Raw genomic sequence first — 25,517 nt, forward strand, 5'->3', positions numbered from 1 at the left:
GTCGCCTATTTCGCCATACCGAAGGTGTGGACCAATGGGTTGAAACTGTCAGAGAGAGATAGAGAGAGAGAGAGAGAGAGAGAGAGAGAGAGAGGAGAGAGAGACAGAGAGAGAGAGAGAGAGAGAGAGAGAGAGAGAGAGAGAGAGTGAGATGCGGGGGGAACATAACACAGTCGATCGCAACACACCGATAACTCGACGAAAAAAAAAAAAAAAAAAAAAAAAAAAAAAAAAAAAAAAAAAAAAAAAAAAAAAACACCGACGTGGAGCGGACGCGCTCGAAGAAAAAAAAAGGCGCTCGGGTTGACACGAACCAACATTTGAATACATATATATGTATGTGTGTGTGTGTGTGTACGTAGCGTTCCGAAGCGAAAAGCGTGGAAGCTTGGATCCGGGCTCATGTCGCGGGTCACGTTTTCAGGATTGGTGACAAATAACTCACTTGTATCGGTAATGGACCTGGGCAGTACGACGACAACGGGGGAGGTGTAAACAAAAACACACGTACACGTACACACACACACACACATATTAGAATATATATATATATATATATATATATATATATATATATATATATATATATATATATACATCTTGGGTCTGGCCGACATTGATTCACCTCCCCTTAAGGCATGGAAAGTTGTCCTACTTGCAGCTTCCTGAAGAGTCACACACACACACACACACACACACACACACACACACACACACACAAGAAAGACTACATGTCTAAAGTATGTGAAGAAATACAGTTTTATATAAAGATCCATAAATACTTGGAATAGATTAGAAGGTAATAGAACCCACGCAGGAACAATATTATATTCAAATCTAAATATGATCATTGGAATTGAAAGATATATATTATGTTGGAACTGTAAATGAATTTAAGGCTACGTTGTACAGTGGGAGGCGCGATCCGACAAGCGTTGATTCTCTTTATACTACAAGTAGGTAAACGCACGCACGCACGCACACACACACACACATACACAGAGAGATAGAGAGAGCGAGACAAACACACACACACACACACACACACGCACGCACACACAGACACACACGCACATATGTATTCTGTCTAATGTCAGGGCCGTGCTCTTAGCAGAGCCCATACAGACATATGACCGACTCACTCGCGCCCACACACACACACACACACACACTGCAGAACAACCAGTGTCCATCACAAGCCCCAACGTCAGTGCCTTGGCAACGTAGTCAATTCTTTTAGCGTATGTGTATTTACTTAGTTGTATTTTACGGGATGGGGAGGTACGCTCGTGGTGTGTGTGTGTGTGTGTGTGTGTGTGTGTGTGTGTGTGTGTGTGTGTGTGTGTGTGTGTGTGTTTGAATCACACTACTGCATCATATTTTAATCTAGAGCGGATTAGATTAGATTATTTCTTTTATTCTATTTCCATATTTCCACACATGAAATTAAAAGCTACTCTTTATAGATATAAAATAAAGAAATAAAAAATAGAATAATAATGACAAACAAATGAAACAAAAATATAATAAAATAAAATAAATTAATTAATGATGAAAATAAATAAAATTATATTAAAATAAATGCTTTACTCAACAACATCACTGTAGTCTGAATCAACTGCTCAACAACGTCATCTGTTGCGGGTTCCCGTCACCCTTTGGGACCTGAGGTACTCTCACCAACACACACATATATATATATATATATATATATATATATATATATATATATATATATAATTAAAACGTGTAAATTAATCAACTAATAATAAATCAATAAATTAAAGGAAAGAATTAAAGACGGTTTCTTGCTATTTCATTCGGTAGAGGACCCGAGCAAACAAAGTACCACACGAGTGTAGGCGAGACAAGGAAGGTCGAGTGGGTCCCGATCAATTGCCATGACGTGACAACCGAACTGACGCCGACGGCGGAGTTCCCGGGTCTGTTCGAGGTCCGGGGCAATGGTGGATTATCCGTTCGAGGTCCAGGAGATGGTGGGTTAACCGTTCGAGGTTCGGGGGAATGGTGAGTTAACCGTTCGTGGTCCGGAGGAATGGTGAGTTGACCGTTCGTGATCCGGGAGCGAGAGTGAGTTAACCGTTCGAGGTCCGAGGAGATGGTGAATTAATCGTTCGAGTCGGAGTTCCTTCTCCAAAGACGAATAAATTCGTACCAGAACACAATAATTACATAACCACCCTAATGGGGCTATGCACTAACAAGACTAACGGAACAAGACCGTAACACCAGGTATCAGCGACCATAGGGCACTATGAAGGAGTCGGGGCGTGACAAAAGAGGGACAAAAAGAAGGGCTAGAAGGACAAGGAGGGACAAAAAGAAGGGCTACGGTACAGGTCCTGCCTCCCAGTGAATAAAATCGTCTGGCGACAACCAGAAAGAAATGTTTCAAGCATGGCACCACAAATCCTTTATTAACAGGAAGTAAAGTTCCTTAAGTGTCAGAACATGTTTACGTCAGGCGATTTTATACAGCCAATGGGATCACCCCATCAACCCCCGCCCGGCTCAGCGTAGCTAAGGGATTAATAGAAGTAAATAGCGTCAGCCATATTCAAATATGTAAAGTGCGTCACAGTACAAATGCAACTATGGTAATAACGACAACGAATGGAGAGAGAGAGAGAGAGAGAGAGAGAGAGAGAGAGAGAGAGAGAGAGAGAGAGAGAGAGGGTGAGAGAGGGAGGGGGATGGGGTCAGGGAGAGAGGGAGAGAGAGAGAAAGGGGTAGAGACGTGAAGGGATGGGCGGAGATAGAGGAAAAGGGTAGGAGAGAGAGCGAGAGAGAGAGAGAGTTCACAAACAATATAAGCAGCGCTTTTACGTGTATAGTGTGATATTCGATTTGGGCAAAACACAAAGGCCATTTATCCGTGACACATCACCCGATCCATTCAGGCGATTCTATCCGACCAAGAAGATAAACCAGAGAACATGGATATTAAAAGACCCAGTTAGATAGTTAGTTTTAAGTTTAAGAACGCTTTAGTTAACTGCCTACAATGGACGAAACGTCATCTCTTTAAACCCTTTCTTCTGGCTGTCAGTTGACTAATTCATTCAAGTTTTGACTGAAACCCGCTTAGCGTCCAACGGAGATTAACTGTGTAAATGTAGTTACTTTACTGTCAACGAGCACGGTCGGTGAAACGGCAAATGGACTTCAATATCTCGAAGTGCAGCGAGTTAAATGTAGGGCTACACAGCCTAGAAAGCAGATATAGTTTAGATGACACTTTTTTTTTAGAGAAAACTGAGCGCGAGAGAGACTTGGGAGTTCTAGTGAGCCCTGACCATAAAACCAGGAAACAGTGTATTAGCGCCTGGAACAGAGCTAACACATCATTAGGTTTCATTGCTAGGACGGTTACGAACAGAAGTGCAAAGGTAATCATCAAACTCTACCTGGCGTTAGTTGGACCCATTCTTGACTCTGCGGTACATTTTTGATGTTCATCCTATAGAATGGACATCAATTCACTAGAATCAATACGGAGGAGACTGACCAAAAGATACATGAGCTCAGAAATTTACCTTACCAATCAGGCTTAGGCACCTTAACTTACAGTATCTTGAAAGATGCAGAATGCTGGGTGATCTAATAGAAGTGTTTAAATAGATCAAAGACTTTAACAAGGGTGATGCAGACAAGGTCATCATATTAAGACAACAGGACAGGACTCTCAGTACTGGATTTAAATTGGACAAATTTAGATTCAAGAAGGAAATAGTCAAGAATTGGTTCACCAATAGAGTGGCCAACGAATGGAATAGACTTAGTAACCATGTAGTGAGCGCTGAACCTATAGGATGTTTTAAGAAAAGGACAGACAACTTTATAGATGGTGATGATAGTGAAGGACATGGAGCTGCCTAGTGTAGGTTTTTATGAGTTTCATGGGTTTAAGGACCCCCCTGGGGAAAATCTCTTGGTTATGTCCTGGGATTTCGTGAACTCCCAGGCGAAGAAGAATCTCTTAGCCAGATGCTTTATATAAAAAAAAAATAATAATAATAATAATAATAATAATAAAATAATAATAAAAACAGACAGTACTCGACAAAAGCCAATAATAAAAAATAATAAAAAATTGGGGGGAAATTATTTTTTTCCATCCAGTGTGACGTAATAGAGGACTAGACCCACCTAGGCCCACCTAAGAAAAAAAAAATACAAAAATTAATTAAAACTGATAAAATTATTTCTGGTCAAAGCATAGGGATGTGTATATAATGTACACACAAAAATGCTGGAGTGGTATACAGATTTTTGTGTGTATTCATTTACCTAGTTGTATTACACGGGAAGGGAGCAATGCTCGTGGTGACCCGTCTTTGTATCTCTCAGCCTCAAGTTTTTTCTTAAAATCTTGAATAGTGTTTTCACACACTGTTTCTTTGTCTAATTTGTTCCAAGTATATATCACTCTGTGTGGGAAGCTGTTTTTTTCAGATCATTTCTGTAATTATCTTTTTTTAGTTTCTTTTCGTGTCCTCTCGTTTTTCCATTGCCCTATTTCAATAAGTCATTCTTATCTAAGATTTCCATTCCTTTCATTATTCTATAGATAGTAAGTCTCCTCTTTCCCTTCTTTGTTACAGAGTTGGTAATCCTAATTTGGACAGTCTTTGCTCATATGTCATTTCGGAAAGAGTTGGTGCTAGTTTTGTTGTGTGTGTGTGTGTGTGTGTGTAACTTACATACACGACTACAGTGAGAAAATACAAACTAGTCAATTACAGGGCATAACTGCCCGCCTTAACTTAACCCACTAAATTTAATTAAACCCAGTCAAGCACTCTGTCCAACATGGTGGTTATGCTTAAGCTGCCGCCAGGCGATTTTATTCACGCTGACCTGATATTCAATGCGAGGAGATATGTGTAAAGATGTGGTGATTGGCGTAATGAGAGAGAGATAGAGAGAGAGAGAGAGAGAGAGAGAGAGAGAGAGAGAGAGAGAGAGAGAGAGAGAGAGAGAGAGAGAGAGAGAGTAAAAGAAGGAGGGAGACAAAGAGGGAAAGAGGGAGAGGAAGGAAGGGAGGGAAGGAGGGAAAGATGAAGGAGTAAAGGGGTTGAAACGGATGAAAAATGGGTGAGAGGAAAAGTGGAAAAGAGGGAGGGAGGGAGGGAGGGAGGGAGGGAGAGAGATAGGGAACAAAGGGCGAGGGGAGAGAAGGGAAGGGAAGGGAAGAGAGAGGGAGGGAGGGAGAGAAGGGAAGGGAAGGGAAGAGAGAGGGAGGGAGGGAGAGAGGGAGGAAGATAAGAAAAGAGAAAGGGAGAGAGGGAAAGGGGGAGGGAGTAAGGGAGGGGAGAGAGGGAGACAGGGAGGAAGAAAGGATAGGGAAGAGCGGAAGAGACAGAGAGAGGGAGATAGATAGATAGATAGAGAGGGTAGAGAGACAGGAGAGAGTGAGAGAGGGTAGAGAGAGAGGGGAGAGAGAGAGGGAGACAGACAGATGAAGACAGAGAGAAAGAGAGAGGGGAGGGAGACAGAAAGAGAGAGAGAGGAGAGAGAAATAAGGAGAGGGAGAGAGAGAGGAAGAGAGAGGTGGATAGGGAGGAGAGAAGGGGGAGAGTGGAGAAGAGATTGAAAGAGAGAGGAAAAGAAGCGGCGAGAGAGTGAGAGAGAGAGAGATGGGGTATAAAGAGAGGGAGAAAGAGAGGGAGATATGGGAGAGGGAAGGAGGGGAATGGGAGGGGAAGAAGGGAGGAGGAAGGGAAGAAGAGAGGAGGGAGGGGAAGAGGGAAAGAGGGAGAGGAAGGGGGAGGGAGGACTGGTAGGGGAAGAGGGGGTAAGGGAGGGGAAGAGGGGGCGAGGGAGGGGAGGAGGGATGGAGGGAGGGGAAGGGGGAGGGAGGAATGGGAGGGGAAGAGGGGAGGAGGGGGAGGAAAAGGGAACGAGGGAGGGGAAGAAGGGACGAGGGAGGGGAAGGAGGAGGGAGGAATGCGAGGGGAAGAGGGAAGGAGGGAGGGGAAGGGGGAGAGGAGTGGGAGGGGAAGAGGGGAGGAGGAAGGGGAAGAGGGGACGAGAGAAGGGAAGAGGGGACGAGGGAGAGGAAGAGGGGGCGAGGGAGAGGAAGAGGGGACGAGGGAGGTGAAGAGGGAAGGAGGGAGGGGGAGAGGGAGGGTTGAGGGGATCACCCAAATCTTGAAAAATATGCGAGACTACAGATTGTACAGAAAGAAAAGGGAGGGTGGAAGGGGGGCGTCGCTCCCTCCGCCCGGCACTCAATATCGCCCTTAACCAGCCCCCTAATTCCCTCACGAAAGTAAGCAACTCAATTTTAATCCTCAACATTGAGTTACCCCGCCCCAACCAGAAGGCATGAGGCGGGGCCAACCCCGCCCAAGGAAATGTCGGTACTAAATATATGTCACAAATAGAGACTTCACATACCTCATGATGGAGTTCTGGAGTTTCGAAAAGTCCTCCCTGCAGGCAGGTGGAGTTCTGTCTCTCACTCCTACGCTGGTGGAGTTGGCTGGAGGAACGGGACTAGGTAGTGGGAAGATGGGGGAGTGGGGAGGGACGGGGAGGGGAATTCTCACTTATTAATACATGCAAATGCACTATCACTCATGTGGTTTTTCATCATACGGTAAATGGTTCACTTCCAACGCGATAATCCTTGGAAATCGGGTTCGATATTCTTACCAACAAATCTGTTCAAACTATGGGTAAGGAGCCAAGCCCTATTCAATTAACTTGGTTAGGTGGTGTTTATTCGCTATTATGTACACTTAGATCCTACAATCCCACTTAAAATAGTTAACATTATACATCAAGGGTAAATAGAACAAATGCTATTTTCTTCTATGTCGGTAACACAGAATCGCTGGAGCAACTGGGAGAGGTAAACGTGTAACACCCAACCTCCACAGTCTCTAATTGCAGACTGAACGGAGTAGTGCAAAACGACAACAGTTCCAATAATGTCGTTGCTGTTTTCATATCGGAGGTATATTGTACCTATTCTGAGACAAAGGTTTTTTATTGTAGTACCCAATATCTACTTATATATAATATAAAAAGTGCTATATCAAGTAAACAACTTGAAATGTCATAATAGTTTACACAGGTTTGGGCGTTGTTTTGTCGGATTAACAAAATATAAATTATCTTCAGATATTCTAGAATAAACGTAGTATGATAGATACATAATTTGAAAACTACAATAATGAGTTGTATTGGTTAAGTTTTATATAAAATCGTAGGTAGTTTACACATATTATATTTGTTATCCCTATAAATAAACACTAAGTCATTGTTTCTAATAATGAATAAAAAATTAGAACTTAATACTATCATCAAACAAAACTATTCTATTTTATGTAAAATAGAAGAAATATATAAATCAATTATTATTATATTCTTGACTAATTCTTACATCTTTGTAATTAGCAATTGGCTCGTGGTGCAAATATTTGTGTAGAAATTTCCAATAAACTCTACCATATATCAATTACAACAATAATATGGTTACAGAAATTACGTTTTATAAATACAATGATGTTTACATCTTACTGTAATCATGAATAAAATCCTTAAGATGAACTACCTACAATCCATCGGTAGTCTACTGCAGTCATGAGCAGCCTCTCAAGTTCCAATATTACATGCTAGAAAATAATAATAAGGTGAGTAATTATAAAAATACACAATTTACCCATTTTTGAATTTAAATAACTATAATAAATATTTACGTATCTACTCTAGCTGCTGTCATTTATATAGTATTCAAAAATAGCTATAAATACTAGATTTTTAGAAGAGTTTAGATTACTTTTTTCCAATACAAAGTCGTCAACTCTACGAAGGTTCCTTCTCGATGTCAACAAATCCTCTATGTGAGTAGTGAGACGGCGCTGTTGTAAATCTCAACGCATCTATTTGTTTACATACAGTTAAAAGTGTGTATTTTGGAAATAATGTTAGCCAAACATTGAAGAACATATTAAATCAAATAATTGAGGGCCAGGATATATATTGGCATAATAAAAAAAATCTTTAATAAATTAGAGCCGTGTTTGCCCACCTTCAAAACATAGTTGCATGGTGCTTTAGGGTTTTATTTGGTGTTATGTTTATTATATTGTGTCTTAGACATGTGTATGAACACGGCATATAATTTTGGCATGCAGAACTATTCATGTAGCCTCGTAGTTCGTTAGTTAACCAGTATTTGTTTTCCTTACAGAATGGCGGACGCACCTTCTGGCCGCGGAGGATTTCGTGGTGGATTTGGAGCCCGTGGACGGGGTCGTGGACGTGGAAGAGGACGTGGTCGTGGTAGAGGTCGTGGAAAGGAGAACGACAAGGAATGGGTCCCAATTACAAAGCTTGGCCGTCTCGTGAAGGACCAAAAAATCCGTAGCTTGGAAGAGATCTACCTCTTCTCTTTGCCCATCAAGGTTAGTCCTTTCTTTTATTGATCATTATTAGTACTACACGTGTTAATTTCGATTTATTGGCCGTCAGTCATTTAGAATAAATGTAATATTGTGTAACAAGCTCAATGGCAGCTCCACAAGTGTATGAAAGATGGTTAAGTACTTTGACTTAGCTAGGTCAACATAAAAATGGAATTCCTGATATTCGAGCTGAAGTAGTTCTCATGTGATGCAGAAAGTAGCTATGAGTACTATGCAATTTGAATTATTCATCTAGCTGTCGCTGTCCCAGTTCCCGAGATATTCCATTTTGTAGGGTATAAAATCAGGCCAAAACGTGTGTAGGTTTTAGCATGCTTCGACGGACACATCTGCATCAGCAGTTGAAATGTTTATGTTGCAATACGTTTGACGTTGTTGTTATCCGATAATCTGACTTGATAGGAAAAAAACTAATTTGTACATGATTTCTTAGCTCCTGTAATACCCTGCCCTAGTTGTATTAGAATAATGTGAGACTAGTAGTTTGTTTATTTGAGTCTGTTGCTCATTAAATGGAGTGTTTTAGGAAATTTTTCATGTTGAAACAAAATTTTTCGATTTACTGCTGAATGCAGGCCGCCATGTTTATCTTGTGTTTTTATGTACCAACATGTAACTGGTTATGTGATTGGTTGAAATTTACTACTATCATAGTAAACACACTCGTGTGACGTTTTTATGAATTAAATTTCCCGCGATCTGTAAATTTGGCCGTTTGAATGGCATGCTCATTAAATGATGCGCTATTGGCGGACATCATAGACGGTGGTGCCCCTAGCAGTGTTTGACCTAGCTAACTTAGTCTTGGGCAAGGAAAGTGTACAATGGCACTTCCATGTGTTGTGGATCCAGCAGGAACTTATTTCCCCCCAACTCTTATGCATAGTAACTTCATTTGTCCCAAACTTCCCCGGTCAGAGGAGACCAGGAGTGCCTTGTAAATTCCAGAAAAGTGCAAACACTTATATTTTATGTTCTCATATAATCCCAAGCCTAACAAAACAATTCCAAAGATGTGTTTGCATGACATTAGCTATTTTTAACTGAACTTGTGCTTGCTGATGGTGTCGAATATGATGGTTAGGTTAGCCGGCTCCACTTCATATGGCCATTTTCAGAATGTTCATACCTCCATTCAATCACAGTTATGACACACTCGCACTCGAAAGTGAACTTCGTCAATTATGATCTGAATTTTGCGAATTTTTAATATGTTATATATATACATATACTGAGATGTTCACCACCAATTTTCATATCATTTGGTTGAAAAACAATGAAGTTATTAATAAGAAATTTTTTTTTTGACCAATTACAAATTTTCTATCTCCTCATTTATTCATTGACTGAGCATGCTGAAAAAATACTACAAATGCTCTATAGCAGTACCTAAAAAATCATCGTACCGTTTTTGGAATTTCCTCTTAGTTTAGGAGAAAGATTTTTTGAAAAACTCATATATTTTATTTTATTTTATTTATTTATATATATATATATATATATAATATATCGACTACTATCACAAAAAAAAAAAACTCATGATGAAAAGTTTGCAAATTTATTCAGCTTTCAAATGATCCAAACCCCATTAAAATCTGCCAAGTAGTTATGGAGGAGATAGAAAAAATGTAGAGAAAAGGGTAGTTTTGAGATATTGAGCTTTGAAGTTCAAAATACAATTCCCTGCGTTTTTTTATATATTTCATTTAGATTTTTTTTCTCTGCCACAATCTTCATGCATTCTATGTCATTCACATGTTATTATAAAGTGTAGATGGTACCTGGTCCCCCCTTTTACGAGGTATTAGGAGTTCAGGAGGCACCACCTCCCTCATTGTCGCCAGGTTCGCTTACTAGAAAGCTCCCGGCTGGAAATCGGAGCTGAATGATAGTTTTCTTTTCCTTTTTCTGGTCTTTTGTGTCCCTTTCAGTTCTGTGTCTTGTCTTGTTCCTCAAGTGCTTTTGTAATGATGGGATTGACTCCAACCAAGTGAGAAAGAAGATTTATGTGTCCTTCCAAAGTTATGATCAATGACAGTTGCTCTTGTGACGAAAAGCACTTGGAGCGTTTTATTTGAAGAGGCACGTGATGGTAAGTCACGCATGCTCGATGTTTGCGGCGACGTCATTTGAGAAACGAGGATATGACGGGTAGAGGAGTGTGATAACCGCACGATCAGCTGTACTGAGCCCGTGTGCGCCCAGCCGCACTGCTAAGAGTCATCTCCAGTAATAACCGAGGCAGAAGTACACTCTTTCTCAATAATTTGATTCAGTTTCTTAGCTTTCATGAAACACACGTTTCTTCTTCGAATGTTTAGGCATTCTTGAAATGATTATAGCTTCAAATAAAAGTAAATAAAAGTTCTCCAAGGAGCGACAATTCGCTTTCTCCGCCTACTCACAATAATTCGCTCAGTTCACTCACAAGTGCGAAGTGCTATCCCTGTGTAGGACATGTTTCCAGCTAGTCTATATTAGTGAATAACAAAATACATTGCATTTGTGCCATTTTTACTGCGATGAAATAACTTAGTCGAACATATGTGCAGCAAAGGTGTACTGGAAAGTGGGGGGGGGGGTCAGAAAAATAGCCATAACTCCTTTATTTTTTGGTATTTCACTGAAATATTTCAGGACTGGCTTGCCAAAGGCCACTAGATGATGGAATTTTTTTTTTAGAATATTTCAATTTTTTCGGAAATTCATCGCGACGGCCCCGTTAATTGTATACTTGAATAAAAACTAAACTCCTTCCTATTTATCTCCAGTTTGGGGCTAACTCGACTCATAAGCATCATATTTAGCACTGGATGGCTTAGGGAATAGTGTTGCCAGATGGGAACACTACTTCGAAAGTACTTCATGATCCTCGTTTTTGGATTGAATCAGAGATGAAGTTTGGGTGAAAGTAGAGCAACTATGTAGGAATTTACAGCATTGACGAGTGGACCATCAAAACACCATTTTGGGTGATATTACTCAAAACTGTAGATTACAACATGTAGGGGTATTATTTTAGTTGTGCACACCTACCCGGCATATCAATAGAAAATTAAATATTAATTTTGTAAATTGTAATACATGAATGTAATGTGCAATTTTCTTGGCAGAAATAAATAACAAACTTGCTACAAGCAAATCTACTAACGAACGAACCCGTAGATTACAATCCAGACGCCTTTTTGTATTCTGTCCAGTCCAGTCACAGTCAATTAGGTGATGGCTTTCATGTTGTGAACTGGGTGGTCTCTAACTCCAGATGCCATTAATAAGCACTGTTACAAAGACAACAGGGTTTCCTTGGACTTTTTGAGAGAACACATGGTTCTGCTGTTGTCAGTTAATTGCCCGAGGTACAATAATAAATAGGCCATCAGCATCCATGATGGCGACCTGGATGATCTTTGGAACTTAAGGTACCAAATTACTAAATATAAGTTAAGTTAGAATGGATGAATTTGTCATGCTTTCATTTCTTCGACCTTGGCATGTATCAAAACAAATGTGGCATATCATTCAGCTGCTCTGACTTTGTTAATAAATCTGTTTTAGCAACTTATTTATTTCTGCCAAGAAAATCGCATATTACAATAATGTATTATAATTTACAAAATTAATAATTTTCTATTGCTATATTGTGTAGGTGTGCACTTCTAAAATTTTACCCATGTAGGGGTGTTATATTGTTGAAAAGTTGTATATATTTTACCAGATGGTATTGAACAAAGAGAAATTGGACTGATGGGTGATGTTCTGCTGTTTGAGTGTTTTAGGTGACAAAAGTAAAATGGCAGTGTATAATGCCTTTTCACAAGATTTGTTGATTGATATCCTTTTTAAACTGGATAAGTAAACTTAATCTCAAAGTAAAAGTGACTTTCAGTTATGGTTATTAACAGTTTATATTCATTGTTTGTTAATGTTGGCATAAATCAATTATTTGTGTCATATTTTATTGTAGCTGTACTATTTGAAGCATTTGGCCAAATCACTTTTGAGATGATGTACGCTACAGTTAAATCGAGATTGACACAAGGTTTGAGACACCGTGAAATGCCTGGCAGTACAAGTTGTTGGTCATGTCAGCATATCTAGGGGATATCCAAAATCTTGATTGATATTTTGATATCGACATGGGCACGTGCAGATATGATGAAGCATGGGAGGGGCACGTGCAGATATGATGAAGCATGGGAGTTATTTGTGGTAACAGAAATGCCTTGTGGCCTAAGTTGTTTCAGCAAGATTAAAATATACATGAGACTATTTAATCCTAATCCAACTCTTAATAGTCTACATTAACCACTTCAATGTCAGTTGAATTACCACACATTATATAATGTAAAGGTACTACTGTAATACATTTTTGCATTTCCACCCATGCCTCATGATGCCAACATTGGTGTCATACTTGTTAGTTCATCTTCATCCAACATGGCATCTTAGAGCTATTGAGTTGTTGGTAGTGCATCACTTATTTATCTTTTATTAATGTCACTAAATGCTTTGAAACTTAGATACAACAAACTATAGCACAAATTATTATTATTTTTTTATTATTATTATTGTTAATAATAATATAGTGGTGGAAAGGGAGTTGGGATATAGGGTTGATGAAAGAATATTAGGATGGTTTGGACACGTGGAAAGTGAGTGAAGAAAGACTAGTAAAAGAGGTATGGAAGGCAGATGTGGAGGGAGTGAACATGAGGGGACGTCCTAGGATGAGATGGATGGATGGGGTGAAGGGTGCTTTGGGGAAGAGGGGAATGTCTGTTGAGGAAGGACGGGAGAGGACCAAAGACAGGGGTGAATGGAGAATGGTTGTATATGGATGATGTGATTGCATGAGGTGGAATGGGCGGGGGGATAGAGGGTGAGGTAGAATGTGTGAGCAAAATTTGACGCAGCCCGAAGGGATTTCTCCCCGTCTTCTCCTTTTATGCAATATAATGAAGCGGCCATGCTGTGGATGTGCTGTGTCTTGCGACACTGCTTCTGACCCAGGACAGTGGACAAAGTGCAGGGATGACCCGTCATCCAGGAGGTGCTAAGATGAGAGGGAGGGTGGAGGGGTGTGGAGTGTATTCAGGGATGGAATGGGTGGGAATGATTTTATGCCTTTTCCTTTTTGGCTACCTCCCTTGTAAGGGCCTTGGTATATGTAATTTTTTTTTTTTTTTTCACCCTGTTGTCAACCTCATTTTATTGTGCAAAAATTCTTGATATTAAAAACACCGCTTGCAAAAATTCTTGATATTAAAACCACCGCTAGTCCCAACTATTTGGACAACTTTGAAATTATTATGATTATCAGCGTACAAAACAAGTGTAGGTTTGTTGGTTAGTTTTTTGCTCTACTGATATACCCCACAGAATTTTCAAGAGGTTTATAACATAAAACCTAGAATTTCCTTTATTCAACACAAAAAAAATGTAGAACAAAGTGTCCGCTTTCAAATAAAAAAGAATCGTTCAGATAGACCAAAAACTGTCAGAGTAGTACTTAGGACCTTGTTTCAGGGAGAGAAAATTGGCTTCAAAGTTTACATTGAGGTACTCCAGATATCGATATAAGGGGCCAGATTGGTGAAACGTGCAGATAAAGTATTTGATATTCATTATTCAAGTAAATCAAGGCATTCAATGCATTTATAAAGGAGAGATTGGTAGCCCTTTACTAGGAAAATGTATCAGTCTCCTCTTCATGCTTTCTCTCTTACTTATGTCTGCTTCAGCTCTCTTTTGTTTGTAGGCTGTGCAAAACGAAGTGGAAGCAAAGAAAATATGGTGCATATTGAATTGCAGCACAGCCACATGGACCACATGTTGTGGAAGGATCTGGTGCACTCTCCGACCTCTCGCACATACACTGCCGAGTTGCTGTCAAATACATTATCTAAAAATGAAAAAAAATCTGTAACAAGCTAGATAAGTGGAGTTATGCTCTGATTCCAAGATATCCAGTATGAGATATTTATGTTGAAATGATCATTTTTCATAGTGAAGATAGCTGTATCAATCAAATACTTCAGGATGTTCCCAACACTTGAAAATTTTCAGCAGGTTTTCATAATTTTTCATTTTTACTTCCATAAAGAGGACCTATGTCCTTAAAGTTGTCGGTGTATTCACCAGATGTTAGCCAAAGTCGAAGTAATGTGTGTTTGTTGGTGGTGTGCTCATTCTATTTGAAGGTTTTGTGTGGCAAACACAAGGTGGCAGCAGCGTCCATTTCAGTTGATTTTGTGTGAGTTAGAAATATTAAAATGTTCGTTAGTCCATTTATTTTGATACAGTACAAAAAGTAATCCTATGTGACTGGTGTTTTGTCTGCTGCGATTGTCATGCATTCCCAAGGGATTCCCCATGCCCCTTCTTGCTTATATCAGCAATGGATTTCTAAACTTTGAGCAAGAGGAAGGTTCATTTCCCTAACTTTAGCAATAAATTAACATCTGGTGAGTGATCGGCCTTGTGAAAAGGCACAGCTCCAGTCTTGTTCGTAACCCAAAACACTCAAACAGCATGAGCAGTCACCCAAAACAATGATTACTTTTATTTCACTAAATAATGTATGGTAAAAGTTATTACATTGTTTTGGGTCACAAATCTGGCATTTTTTGTGTAATATCACCCGATACACTGATGTTTTGACAGACCCTTGACTGGAGATTTCATGTTTTTTCAAAGTATTTTCACTATAGTTATGTTGCGAGAGAGAGAGTATATTGTTTAGGAAAGGACAATTTTTTACTATATTGGATGGAAATGCCAATGTTTTGCAATTTTTCTGACAAAGATCATGTCCTAGTTTTGATGGGGTGAATTTCCCACAAGATGCTACCAAAGTGAAGATGATGTGTTGGTTACAATCTTTATTTCAACCCAGACATCTCAATTTTAATATGGCCAAATGCTTTCAATCTTGCCAATTTAATAGAACTTGGTTCGGCTAACATATCTTGCTTTGAGCTCCTGAGTAGTAGTGCATCAACTATCTTGAATATCTATACTAATGCAGCCAAAATGCTTTCAGACTTCCAGAACCTGTAAAATGGTACAATTCCTGTTTTAACCCCTTCACTCCGTGACAAAATCTCGTGGGCAGCATTAGCTGCCAGACGTGCAATGTTGCGTCATAATACTCGCCTTATAAAAACGTCACCGCTGTATTGCTCATTCTCTCTTTCACCTGTGAATTTTGATAACCATAGAAAATATGATGAAGCCAGTTTACAGAGCATGTGGGTCACGCAGGTACAACTACAATAGATATAATCAAGATGCCAACATCGGCATCCTCGCGTACCCACTTGCTCCTCATGACGCCTACGTAGGCGTCACCATATGATGTCACTGACATTGGCGTCATGAGGCACAAGTGTGTATGTGAGGATGCTGGTGTTGGTGTCTTGATTTTTGTAGTCATAACTAAGTGACCCCTTGTATTCTGTGACTCCACTTAGCTTGGAGAAACAAATCAGTTGAAGATTAAGTCAGGCATGTCTATAGCCAAGCAGCTACTGCCTAGGACACAACATGGTTCTTAGCCACTAGGTATGTGAGGTCATATACCTCCCTTGACAGAGCTCTGTGGTCTCATGTAAAACACTTGTAAGTAGTTGACACTTGACAGACAGACCCGTGAAGAGTGATGTTGCGGCTATTTATGAGAATCTTTGAGGGTATTAGGTGCTGATGGCCTTGGACCTGCTTGCTGAACTTTAGAAATAACAAGTATGTGATTACAAGAACTTGCTGAAGTGATGTTGGGCATGGCTGCATGTAGGGCCTACTGGACTGGGAACTTTCAAATCAACATTGCTGACATCGACAAGTGGCCAGATTCCCCAGGCTGATATTGGGTGATTGATGTCAATCCACCAATAGACTAAATTCTTATTTGTGAGATTAGTTGTAAGTTTAAAGGTGGAAGGAAGCTGATATCTATGGCATAATCATTGTGTTGATGAAAGCTAGAGGTGATACCATAATTTGTGGGTTGCATGCAGGGTCATCTATGTGGCTATCTGGTAACATTGCTTGCTACATGAGGATTGTGCTGAAGTTCTTTCAACAGAATTGGTCTAAAGTATGCCAAAGGGATTGTGCATTACACAAATGCAAGATTTTTGGAGTGAATGGTAATGTTGATGAACATTTTATGTTGGGTGGAGGTCATTGACCCTGTCATACTTGAGTACCACTTCAATCAGTTGAGTGGTTCTATGATGCAGTCAGGGAGAGAAAAGTGGAGGCTTCGTGCTGCCTGAGTTGCACTGGTCAGGTAGCCCCGTTACCTTCAGACAAATGTATATTTACTCTTTTTAGAGAAGTGCTGCAAACTGTTGAAAGATATGCTTGTTCATGATTATTTAATATTACAGGAGTATGAAATTATTGACACATTCCTGGGACCCAATCTTAAGGATGAAGTACTCAAGATTATGCCTGTTCAGAAACAGACTCGTGCTGGTCAGCGCACACGTTTCAAGGTACAGTATTTATCTTGTTGCAATTTCTTTTGGTGGTATGATTTTTATTTGAACATAGTTCAAGACTGGTACTTAGTACTTTTCCATGTGTATTTCGCAATTACCAACATGTTGATATATGAACATAATTAGTAAGAACTGTGTTGACTTTTTGTATCCATAGGCCTTTGTAGCAATTGGTGACTTCAATGGACACATTGGATTAGGAGTAAAATGCAGCAAGGAAGTGGCTACTGCCATCCGTGGAGCCATCATCCTCGCTAAGCTGTCTATTGTACCAGTCAGACGAGGCTACTGGGGTAACAAAATCGGAAAGCCCCATACTGTTCCTTGCAAGGTATGAATTTTGTCTTTGTATTGTTTTCAGTTTTGCATAGGATGGGTGTTTGAAGGTTGTATAAAAGTGTGAAAAAAATCTGGTAAGGAGAATGTGCAGAAATGGAAAAGGTTACATACATATACCAAGGCTTTTTCCCCCTTACAAGGGAGGTAGCCAAAAACGAAAAGGCATAAAATCATTCCCACCCATTCCATCCCTGAATACACTCCACACCCCTCCACCCTCCCTCTTATCTTAGCACCTCCTGGATGACGGGTCATCCCTGCACCTTGTCCACTGTCCTGGGTCAGAAGCAGTGTCGCAAGACACAGCACATCCACAGCAAGGCCGCTTCATTAAATCTGCGACCCCCCCCCCCTCTCCATCCCCCCCATGCATAAAAGGAGAAGACGGGGAGAAATCCCTTCAGGCTGTGTCAAATTTTACTCGCACTACCTCACCCCCCATCCCCCTGCCCATCCCACCTCATGCATCACAACATCATCCATATACAACCATTCTCCGTTCACCCGTCTTCTGTACTCTCACGTCCTTCCTCAACAGACATTCCCCTCTTCCCCAAAGCCCCCTTCACCCCATCCATCCACCTCATCCTAGGATGTCCCCTCATGTTCACTCCCTCCACATCTGCCTTCCATATCTCTTTTACTAGTCTTTCTTCACTCATTCTTTCCATGTGTCCAAACCATCCTAATACTCTTTCATCAACCCCATCTCCCAACTCCCTTTCCACCCCCATTCTTCTCCTCACCTCCTCATTTCTCACTCTATCTAGCCTAGTAACCCCATCATATTTCTCAGACACCTCATCTCAATCACATTCAAACTCCTCTTTTCCTCTCTTATGTTCCATGTTTCTGCCCCATACAGTGCTGTTGGCACAATCACTCCTTCATATAGTCTCCTTAGCATCCATTCCCAAATGTCTACTCCTCATTATACTCTTCAATCCACCAAGGCATTTACTCACTTCTCTTAATCTACATTCTACCCCCACTCCACCTTTTCCTGCCACATTTGCACCCAAGTATCTAAAACTATCCACTTCCTCCAGTTGCTCTCCCTTAATGGTCATCTCCAGTCTACTACCACTTTCACCCCTTGTACATCTCATCACCTTACTTTTACCCACATTTATCTTTAGCTTTCTTCTATCACATATTCTCCCAAACTCTGTCACCAACTTCCTCAATCCCTCCTCTGATCCTGCCACAAGCGCAGTGTCGTCAGCAAACAACAGCTGGCTCACCTCCCACTTTTCTCCATTTTCTTTAACCATCTCCAATCCCTGACCCACTACCCTTGCATTTACCTCTTGTACTACCCCATCCATGTATAAGTTGAACAGCCAGGGCGACATAACACATCCTTGACGAAGTCCCACCTTTACCTCGAACCACTCACTCTCTCCATTTCTAATCCTGACACAAGCTCTACTACTCTCATAAAAACTCTTGACAGCTCCTAGAAGCTTTCCTCCTATCCCATACATCTGCATAACCTCCCACAGTGCATTTCTGTCTACCCTATCATAAACCTTTTCCAGATCCATAAAAGCCCAAAAAACATCCTTCCCCTTTCCTATAGTTTTCTCACATATTTGTCTTGCCACAAAGATCTGATCTACACAACCTCTACCTGTCCTAAATTGACACTGTTCCTCATCAATTACTCCCTCTGTTCCTCTCCTAATCCTCTCAATCAAGATCCTCCCATAAGCCTTCCAACTACATTTACCAAGCTAATCCCTCTGAAACTACTACATTCACACTTGTCCCCTTTTCCCTTGTAAAGTGGAACTATACAGGCACTCCTCCAGTCCTCCGGCACTATACCCTCTCTCCAGCAAACATTAAATAACCTCACCAGCCGTCCACCATCCAGACCAGACCAGGTGCCTTACCTGCTTTCATCATCTTAACTGCCTTCACTTCATCCTTCCTTATTTCTCCTCCATTTTCCTCACTCATCACGGTCATTTTCTTAGCATTTCCCTCTGCAACTATCTTTCCCTCCCTATCCTCCTTCACATTTAGCAACTCCCTAAAATACTCTGCCCATCTTCCCCTTACTGCCTTCTCTTCCATTATCATCTCTCCATCTGCACCTTTTACCTTTTCTTCTCTACTTGATTCGCCTCCTCTTCCTCCTTCCCGTGGATGTGCTGTGGGGTGCAAGTGGTAAGTTAATATTTTTATAAAGTTGTGGTGTAATGAGGAGGGCACATGGAATGTATATGTAAGATTTGAGTATCCTCCTTGTACAGAGATACGTATACAAGGGAGGTAGCCAAAGACGGGCATTAATCCACTCCCGCCCATGCCATCCCCATATACCCCACTCCCATTCACCATCCCCTACCTCACTCTTTTCTTGGCTCCAGAATTACTGGTCATCCCTGCATCTCACCCACTGCCCAGGGTCAGAAGCAACAGGGGTACTTGAATTCAGTGTTTAGTACCTGATATACTTGAGTGCCATTCTTATTAATGGAATGGTTCTATGATGCAATCAGGAAGATTAACGTGGAGGCTTCGTGCTGCCTGGCTACTTCTTGCCAGGTTGCCCCGTTACCTTCAAACAGTGTTGATATTAAATGTGCAATTTGAAAATGGCTAATCTCGTAAGCTCTAGAGTTCTGGTTTCCATTCTGCCACCCTTAATACAAGTCTGGTTCATACAGGGTCAAGGGTAATATCACTTTCATAACTTTAATTCATCTCCAAATAGCTATTTCTCATGACATTTGTTACAGTCAGACATTACTTACCTCCTTTAATTTTTAATTTGCCCACCATATCCACTGCCCAAACACTTGAAACCCTCCACTTCAGCCTCTCATCCTTCATGTTCAACTTGTCACTTTAATTTACCCACATTCACTTGTAAGGGTCCTTACATACTCTTCCTAATTTTACCAGCTGCTTCAGTCTCTTTGGGATCTGCTCCAAGTACAGTGCTATCCATAAATAATATTTTCCCCTTGTTATATTACAAGTACAATCGGCTAAATGTAACAAATGCAGCTTGCTATGCACACTTACATACATACCATCTGCTGCAATAAATCCGTATCAACACATACACTCATACCCAAGATAGGAAGAAATCCCATTAGGCTATGTCAAAGTATCAAAACCCAAACATTCTCCACCCACATGTATCCCCCTGCCTCCTCCCTTCCCTGCTCAACGGGCATTCCTCTTGCTCAGAGCTCCCTTCACCTCGTTCACAGATCAGGTAAATGGAGCACCAGTACAATACAGACAGCGGTCCAAAATTTCTTTAAAGATTGGTCTGTATGAGTGCCTGAGGACTGTTGCTAGGAATATTGGGACTAGGATTTTTATTTGAGTTAAGGCCATGGTTATTATTACCTATCGGGAGAGGACAGAAGACGGGTGAATGGAGAATGGTTGTATATGGATGATGATGATGTGATGCATGAGGTGGAATGGGTGGGGGGACTGGGGGTGAGGCAGTATGTGAGCAAAATTTGAGGGCTGCGTCAAGTTTTGCATGGGGGGGTCACCGATTAAATGAAGCGGCCTTGCTGTGGATGTGCTGTGTCTTGCAACTGCTTCTGACCCAGGGCAGTGGACAAGGTGCAGGGATGATAAGAGGGAGGGTGGAGTGTATTCAGGGATGGAATGGGTGGGAATGATTTTATGCCTTTTCCTTTTTGACTACCTCCCTTGGTATATGTATGTATGTACATGTTCTGCTCCTTGTGATCGGCCCAATAGACTTCACATTCTCATATATCCACATATCCCACAATGCCTGTCAAGGAACTGATGACAGGTACCAGGATGGGGTTGTCCATATTTTGTCTACTGCTAATTGTCAAGCTACGACTTCTCAGTTCAGAGGTGCTCCTTGTGATCTGTCCACACACACCCATTATTGGCTTCATCTGTATTTCTTCCAATATTGAAACTTCAATGAGTAGCAAGTGCCTTTAGAGAATGGTGCGAGTATCACTGGAATGACTTTGTATCAAACCAGAGAATGCACTGTGAGAATCTAAGCCAGTTGCTAGCATAATTCATGGACTCCAGCTTTGTGGGCTTGTGGCATGTCTCCCTGATGTTGACCGTCTTACTCATAGGGTTGTCTCCACAAGAGAATCCTCGATGGAGGAGGTGCAGGGGTCACCCACAATTGCTGGGGCAAGTTGGTCAAACCTTTTGAAAGTTGTTTGGGGGTCAGAAGGGTGGCTACATGGAAGCTTGCTCAGAGGTACACCAGATCTTGTGCTGGTGTGAAATCCCTAGCATATGCCCCCAGTTGGTGGCGAGAGCTGGCAACTGGCCCCAGCTTCTTTCAGCCAGTGTTGTAGAAATAGCCTCATACCAATACAACACAGATGTCCAGTGTTTCTTCCTGGAGAGGTTTACGGAATGTCCAGACCATTGCCAGCTGTTGTGAAGTTACATATTTCCCGTTATTAAAACATGTAACAACTGAGTTAACTAGATTCACCCAGGAATCTACTAAAAAATCACAATTTCAAAGGGTTGTTTATGGTCAGGTCACCACCCAGCATTGAAACTGTATCAACACAGAATCTGCTGGGCAAAAGACATCATACATACAAAGGCTTTTTCCCCCTTACAAGGTAGGTAGCCAGAACACAAAGGCATGAAATCCACTTCCACCCATTCCATCCCCACATACTCTACTCCTATTCGCCCCTCCCTCCCTCTTATCTTGGCTCCTCCTGGATGACATAGCACCAGTTATTAGACAGATCTACACTCGCCCCTCCCAGGGATTAGCACAAGATACTGAAGGACATGTATGCTTAACCCCTTCCATATGGGGCCGCACACGTAGGCGTCATGGGGAGCGAGTGTATTCGCGAGGCTGCCATATCGGCGTCTTGATTATATTTATTGTAGTCGCCCCTCCATAATGACATTCTTTCTAATTCTTTTGTAATCGCATTTTCTATGGTTATCAAAATTCACGGGTGAAGAGAGAACGATCGATATAAGCGGTGACTATATTTTATGATGCGAGTATTATTACGACACGTCGTACGGCTGGCATTGGTTGCTGCCACCGAGATCTAAGTCCATGACGCCTACGTGTGCGGCACCGTATGGAAGGGGTTAACTGGTGGCTGTGGCCAATTTCATGGGGGGCATGGGTTTCTTGCAAGAGAGAACCGAGGCAATGGATTAATTGATAAATGATCTCTTGATTACTCTCCCACCATCTTTCTTGTTCTTTTGTGCCTTGCCATCATTCTTCTTTATTCGGTACATTTTCCCAGATTTCATTCCTGTAACACTGTTTTTCTGTAGTGCTCCAGAGGCTCACCTAGATGCCACAATCAATTTCTTTCAAGATTGTTCATATGCTCGTCTAATTCTCTGAATCTTTAATATTTCTACTTTTTATTGTTTGCTGTATGTACTTGCAAATGTGCTCACCCCCCCTTCTCATTTTCACTCTCCTTACCCTTGATGTTGAAAAAGCTATTTGGATATGTTACATCAGGCTGATATGGTGTGGGCAGAAAGGTAAATGAGGAAGTACTATAAAAAAGAATGGAGAGCAGAAGTGATTGGAGTGAGTTTGCGGATGATAAAAAGAATATGAATTGGATGGGCTTTGGATGCTTAAGGAATCCATCGGTGCAAAAAGTAGGAATGAATGTAAAGAGATTGTATTGTGAAAGGGCAGAAATGCCTGAAGGAATGTTCTTTATTATTTTGATTGGATGGGAAGGCTTGATATATTTAAGATTTATATGTTGGAGAAGCGATCTTTCTGTTTGTCTTTAGGAAACTAATTTCTTAAGATGTTGAATGAAAATATGCACACCTTGTTAATTATGAACATGTACATTACAGGTGACAGGCAAGTGCGGCTCTGTACTGGTGCGCCTGATCCCGGCCCCCCGTGGTACTGGTATTGTGGCTGCCTCCGTTCCTAAGAAACTGCTGCAGATGGCAGGTATCGAGGATTGCTACACCAGTGCCAGAGGTCAGACGGCAACACTTGGAAACTTCGCAAAGGCTACCTATGCCGCCATTGCCAAGACATATGCCTACCTTACCCCTGACTTGTGGAAGGAGACTGTATTCACTAGGTCCCCTTACCAAGAATACACTGATTACCTGGCCAAACACCACAAGCCCAGCTCCGAGCAGAGGCAAGAAACAAAGCTGTACTAGGTTTGCATTATTAAATGCTCCATTAAAAGTAGTGCTGGGAGAGGTGTTTCTCTTAACCTACAGAGCTTGGACCATTGATCATTTACAGATTTGGCTCCTTGGAAGAGCTATGTATTAGATCGAGCATAGGTGTACCATTGGCTTTTTCCCCCCTTGGAAGGGAGGTAGTCAAAGGTATAAATCCACTCCCATTTCATCCCAACATACTCCATTCCCATTCACCACCCCTCCCTCTTTTCTTAGCTCCTGGATAATGGTGCCTCCCTGCATTGTGCCCACTGCCGAGTCAGAAGTAAGGCTGCTTCATGTAATTGGTGGACCCCCCCCAATGCAGAAAAAGATGGGGAAAATCCCTTTGGATTGTCGTAATAGTCACACGCTCCCTAATCCCATCCCCCACCCACTCCCATGCATCACAGCATCACCCATACACAACCATTCTCCACTTATCCCTACCTCAACAGACGTTTCCTCTTCCCCATCTATCCATCGATCTTGTTCTTGGTTGTCCCCTTATGTTCACTCCATCCAACACTGCCTTCCACACTTTTTTCTATCTTCACTCAAATGATGAATATGGGTAAAAGTAAGGGGAGAAAGTGGCAGCAGACTGGAATGAGGATTAAGGGAGAGACTGGAGGAAGTGGATAGTTTTAGGTACTTGTAAAAAGGGTGTGGATATGGTGGGAAGGGGAGTGGAGGTAGAATGTAGATTGAGAGAACCAAGTAAATACAGGTAAACGTCGACTTACGATGGCCGCGACTTACGATTGTTCGAGTTTACGACGACGACGATATGATAATTTAACCCCTTCCATACGTTGCCGCACACGTATGCGTCATGAGGAGCAAGTGGATTCGCGACGCTGCCATATCGGCGTCTTGATTATATTTATTGTAGTAGCCCCTGTGTTTTTACATTCTCTCAAATGATTCATTCTGTGGTTTTCAAAATTCGGGTGAAAGAGAGAACGATCGATATAAGCGGTGACTATATTTTATGATGCGAGTATTATTACGTCACGTCGTACGGCTGGCATTGGCTGCTGCCCGCGAGATTTAAGGTCCGTACTGAAAATACATATTATAGTGTTTGAATATGGTAAAAAGGATAAAAATAATTAAATAAACTACTGTACATGTTTAATATGCTTTATTCAGTATCTCTGGTGGTTAATATACAGGTAGGCTAGGTACAGTGACCACGGAACAGAGTGGGGATCGACTTACGATGAGATCGTCTTATGATGGCTCTATCGAAACCTAATGCCATCGTAAGTCGACGTTTACCTGTACCTGGATTAAAAAGTAATGAAAAACGACATTTGGGAATGGATAAATGATTGTGCTGGCAATTAAATAGGGTAGAAACTACGACTGCCCCTCCGTTATGCTGTCCCCCAACCCCTTGCTGCTGTCCTGGACCATTTCTCTTAGTATTTTCTGCTGTGGGGGAAAAGAATACTGCCATCAAGAATTTCCACTTGGATCGTAAGAGGCGAGAAGAAAGGGACGGGGAGTGGGACTAGGCATCCTCCTTGCAGCCCCACAGGGGACATTCCTAAACAAAAAAGTAAAGGTCTGGGAGTTTTCTGACCAGCAACCTAAGGTTGGGTCTTTTAATGTGGTACAGATGAGAGTAAAAGGGAAGAGATAGGTAGTATGTGAGAAGAACGATGGATGTGTTGAAAGGGAAGGGTAAGTGTGAGGTTATCGGGAGGGAAGGGGTGGCTATTCTAGTATGTGAAGAGGTAGGTAAACGTGTAGTGGAGTGGAAGTAGGTTACCTCAAGGATAATGTGGATGAAGGTGAAACTGGGAAAGAAGAAGTGGGTCTTTGTAAGTGCATATGGGCCTGACAGAAGAGAGTAGAAGAAAGGGAGGCCTTTTGGATAGATTTAAATGAGTGCATAGAGGATTTAGGGAGAAATGTCAATGTAATAGTACTGGGCGACCTTAATGCTAGGGTAGGAAATGGTCCAATCGATGGAGTGGTTGGGAAATGTGGAGTTCCAGGAAAGAATCGTAGT

General features: G+C 41.4%; 2 protein-coding genes across 10 annotated transcripts in view; one reads left to right on the forward strand and one right to left on the reverse strand.

Annotated features, from left to right (window-relative positions):
• The window catches only part of LOC143020023 (uncharacterized), a 432,500-nt gene extending 425,587 nt beyond the window's left edge, over positions 1–6,913 (reverse strand). For all 8 annotated transcript variants that reach the window (XM_076176144.1, XM_076176141.1, XM_076176143.1 and 5 more), the window contains exon 1: positions 6,424–6,913. The gene's annotated coding sequence lies outside the window, so the exon portion shown is untranslated. The remainder of the gene's footprint in view (positions 1–6,423) is intronic.
• Positions 6,914–7,784: 871 nt separating this feature from the next.
• Positions 7,785–23,528, forward strand: RpS2 (ribosomal protein S2). 2 transcript variants are annotated; one of them, XM_076176147.1, is made up of 5 exons: positions 7,785–7,874; positions 8,225–8,438; positions 16,853–16,960; positions 17,124–17,297; positions 23,165–23,528. In XM_076176147.1, exons 2-5 carry the CDS (start codon positions 8,226–8,228, stop codon positions 23,486–23,488), a joined length of 819 nt encoding a protein of 272 aa, XP_076032262.1. In that variant the 5' UTR covers positions 7,785–7,874; position 8,225; the 3' UTR covers positions 23,489–23,528. The 2 variants fall into 2 exon arrangements, with proteins under 2 accessions (XP_076032262.1, XP_076032263.1); XM_076176148.1 differs by having other exon boundaries at positions 7,870–7,937.
• Positions 23,529–25,517: the final 1,989 nt, after the last annotated feature.

This window comes from Oratosquilla oratoria, chromosome 38 (assembly GCF_046742065.1).
Source record: "Oratosquilla oratoria isolate Oo_2021 chromosome 38, ASM4674206v1, whole genome shotgun sequence".
Lineage (NCBI taxonomy): Eukaryota > Metazoa > Arthropoda > Malacostraca > Stomatopoda > Squillidae > Oratosquilla > Oratosquilla oratoria.

Coding starts and splice junctions, on each gene's coding strand:
- RpS2 (XM_076176147.1), top strand. CDS start 8,226: ATGGCGGACGCACCTTCTGGCCGCGGAGGATTTCGTGGTGGATTTGGA. Junction 8,439..16,852: donor TCTTCTCTTTGCCCATCAAG/GTTAGTCCTTTC, acceptor TTAATATTACAG/GAGTATGAAATTATTGACAC. Junction 16,961..17,123: donor GTCAGCGCACACGTTTCAAG/GTACAGTATTTA, acceptor TTGTATCCATAG/GCCTTTGTAGCAATTGGTGA.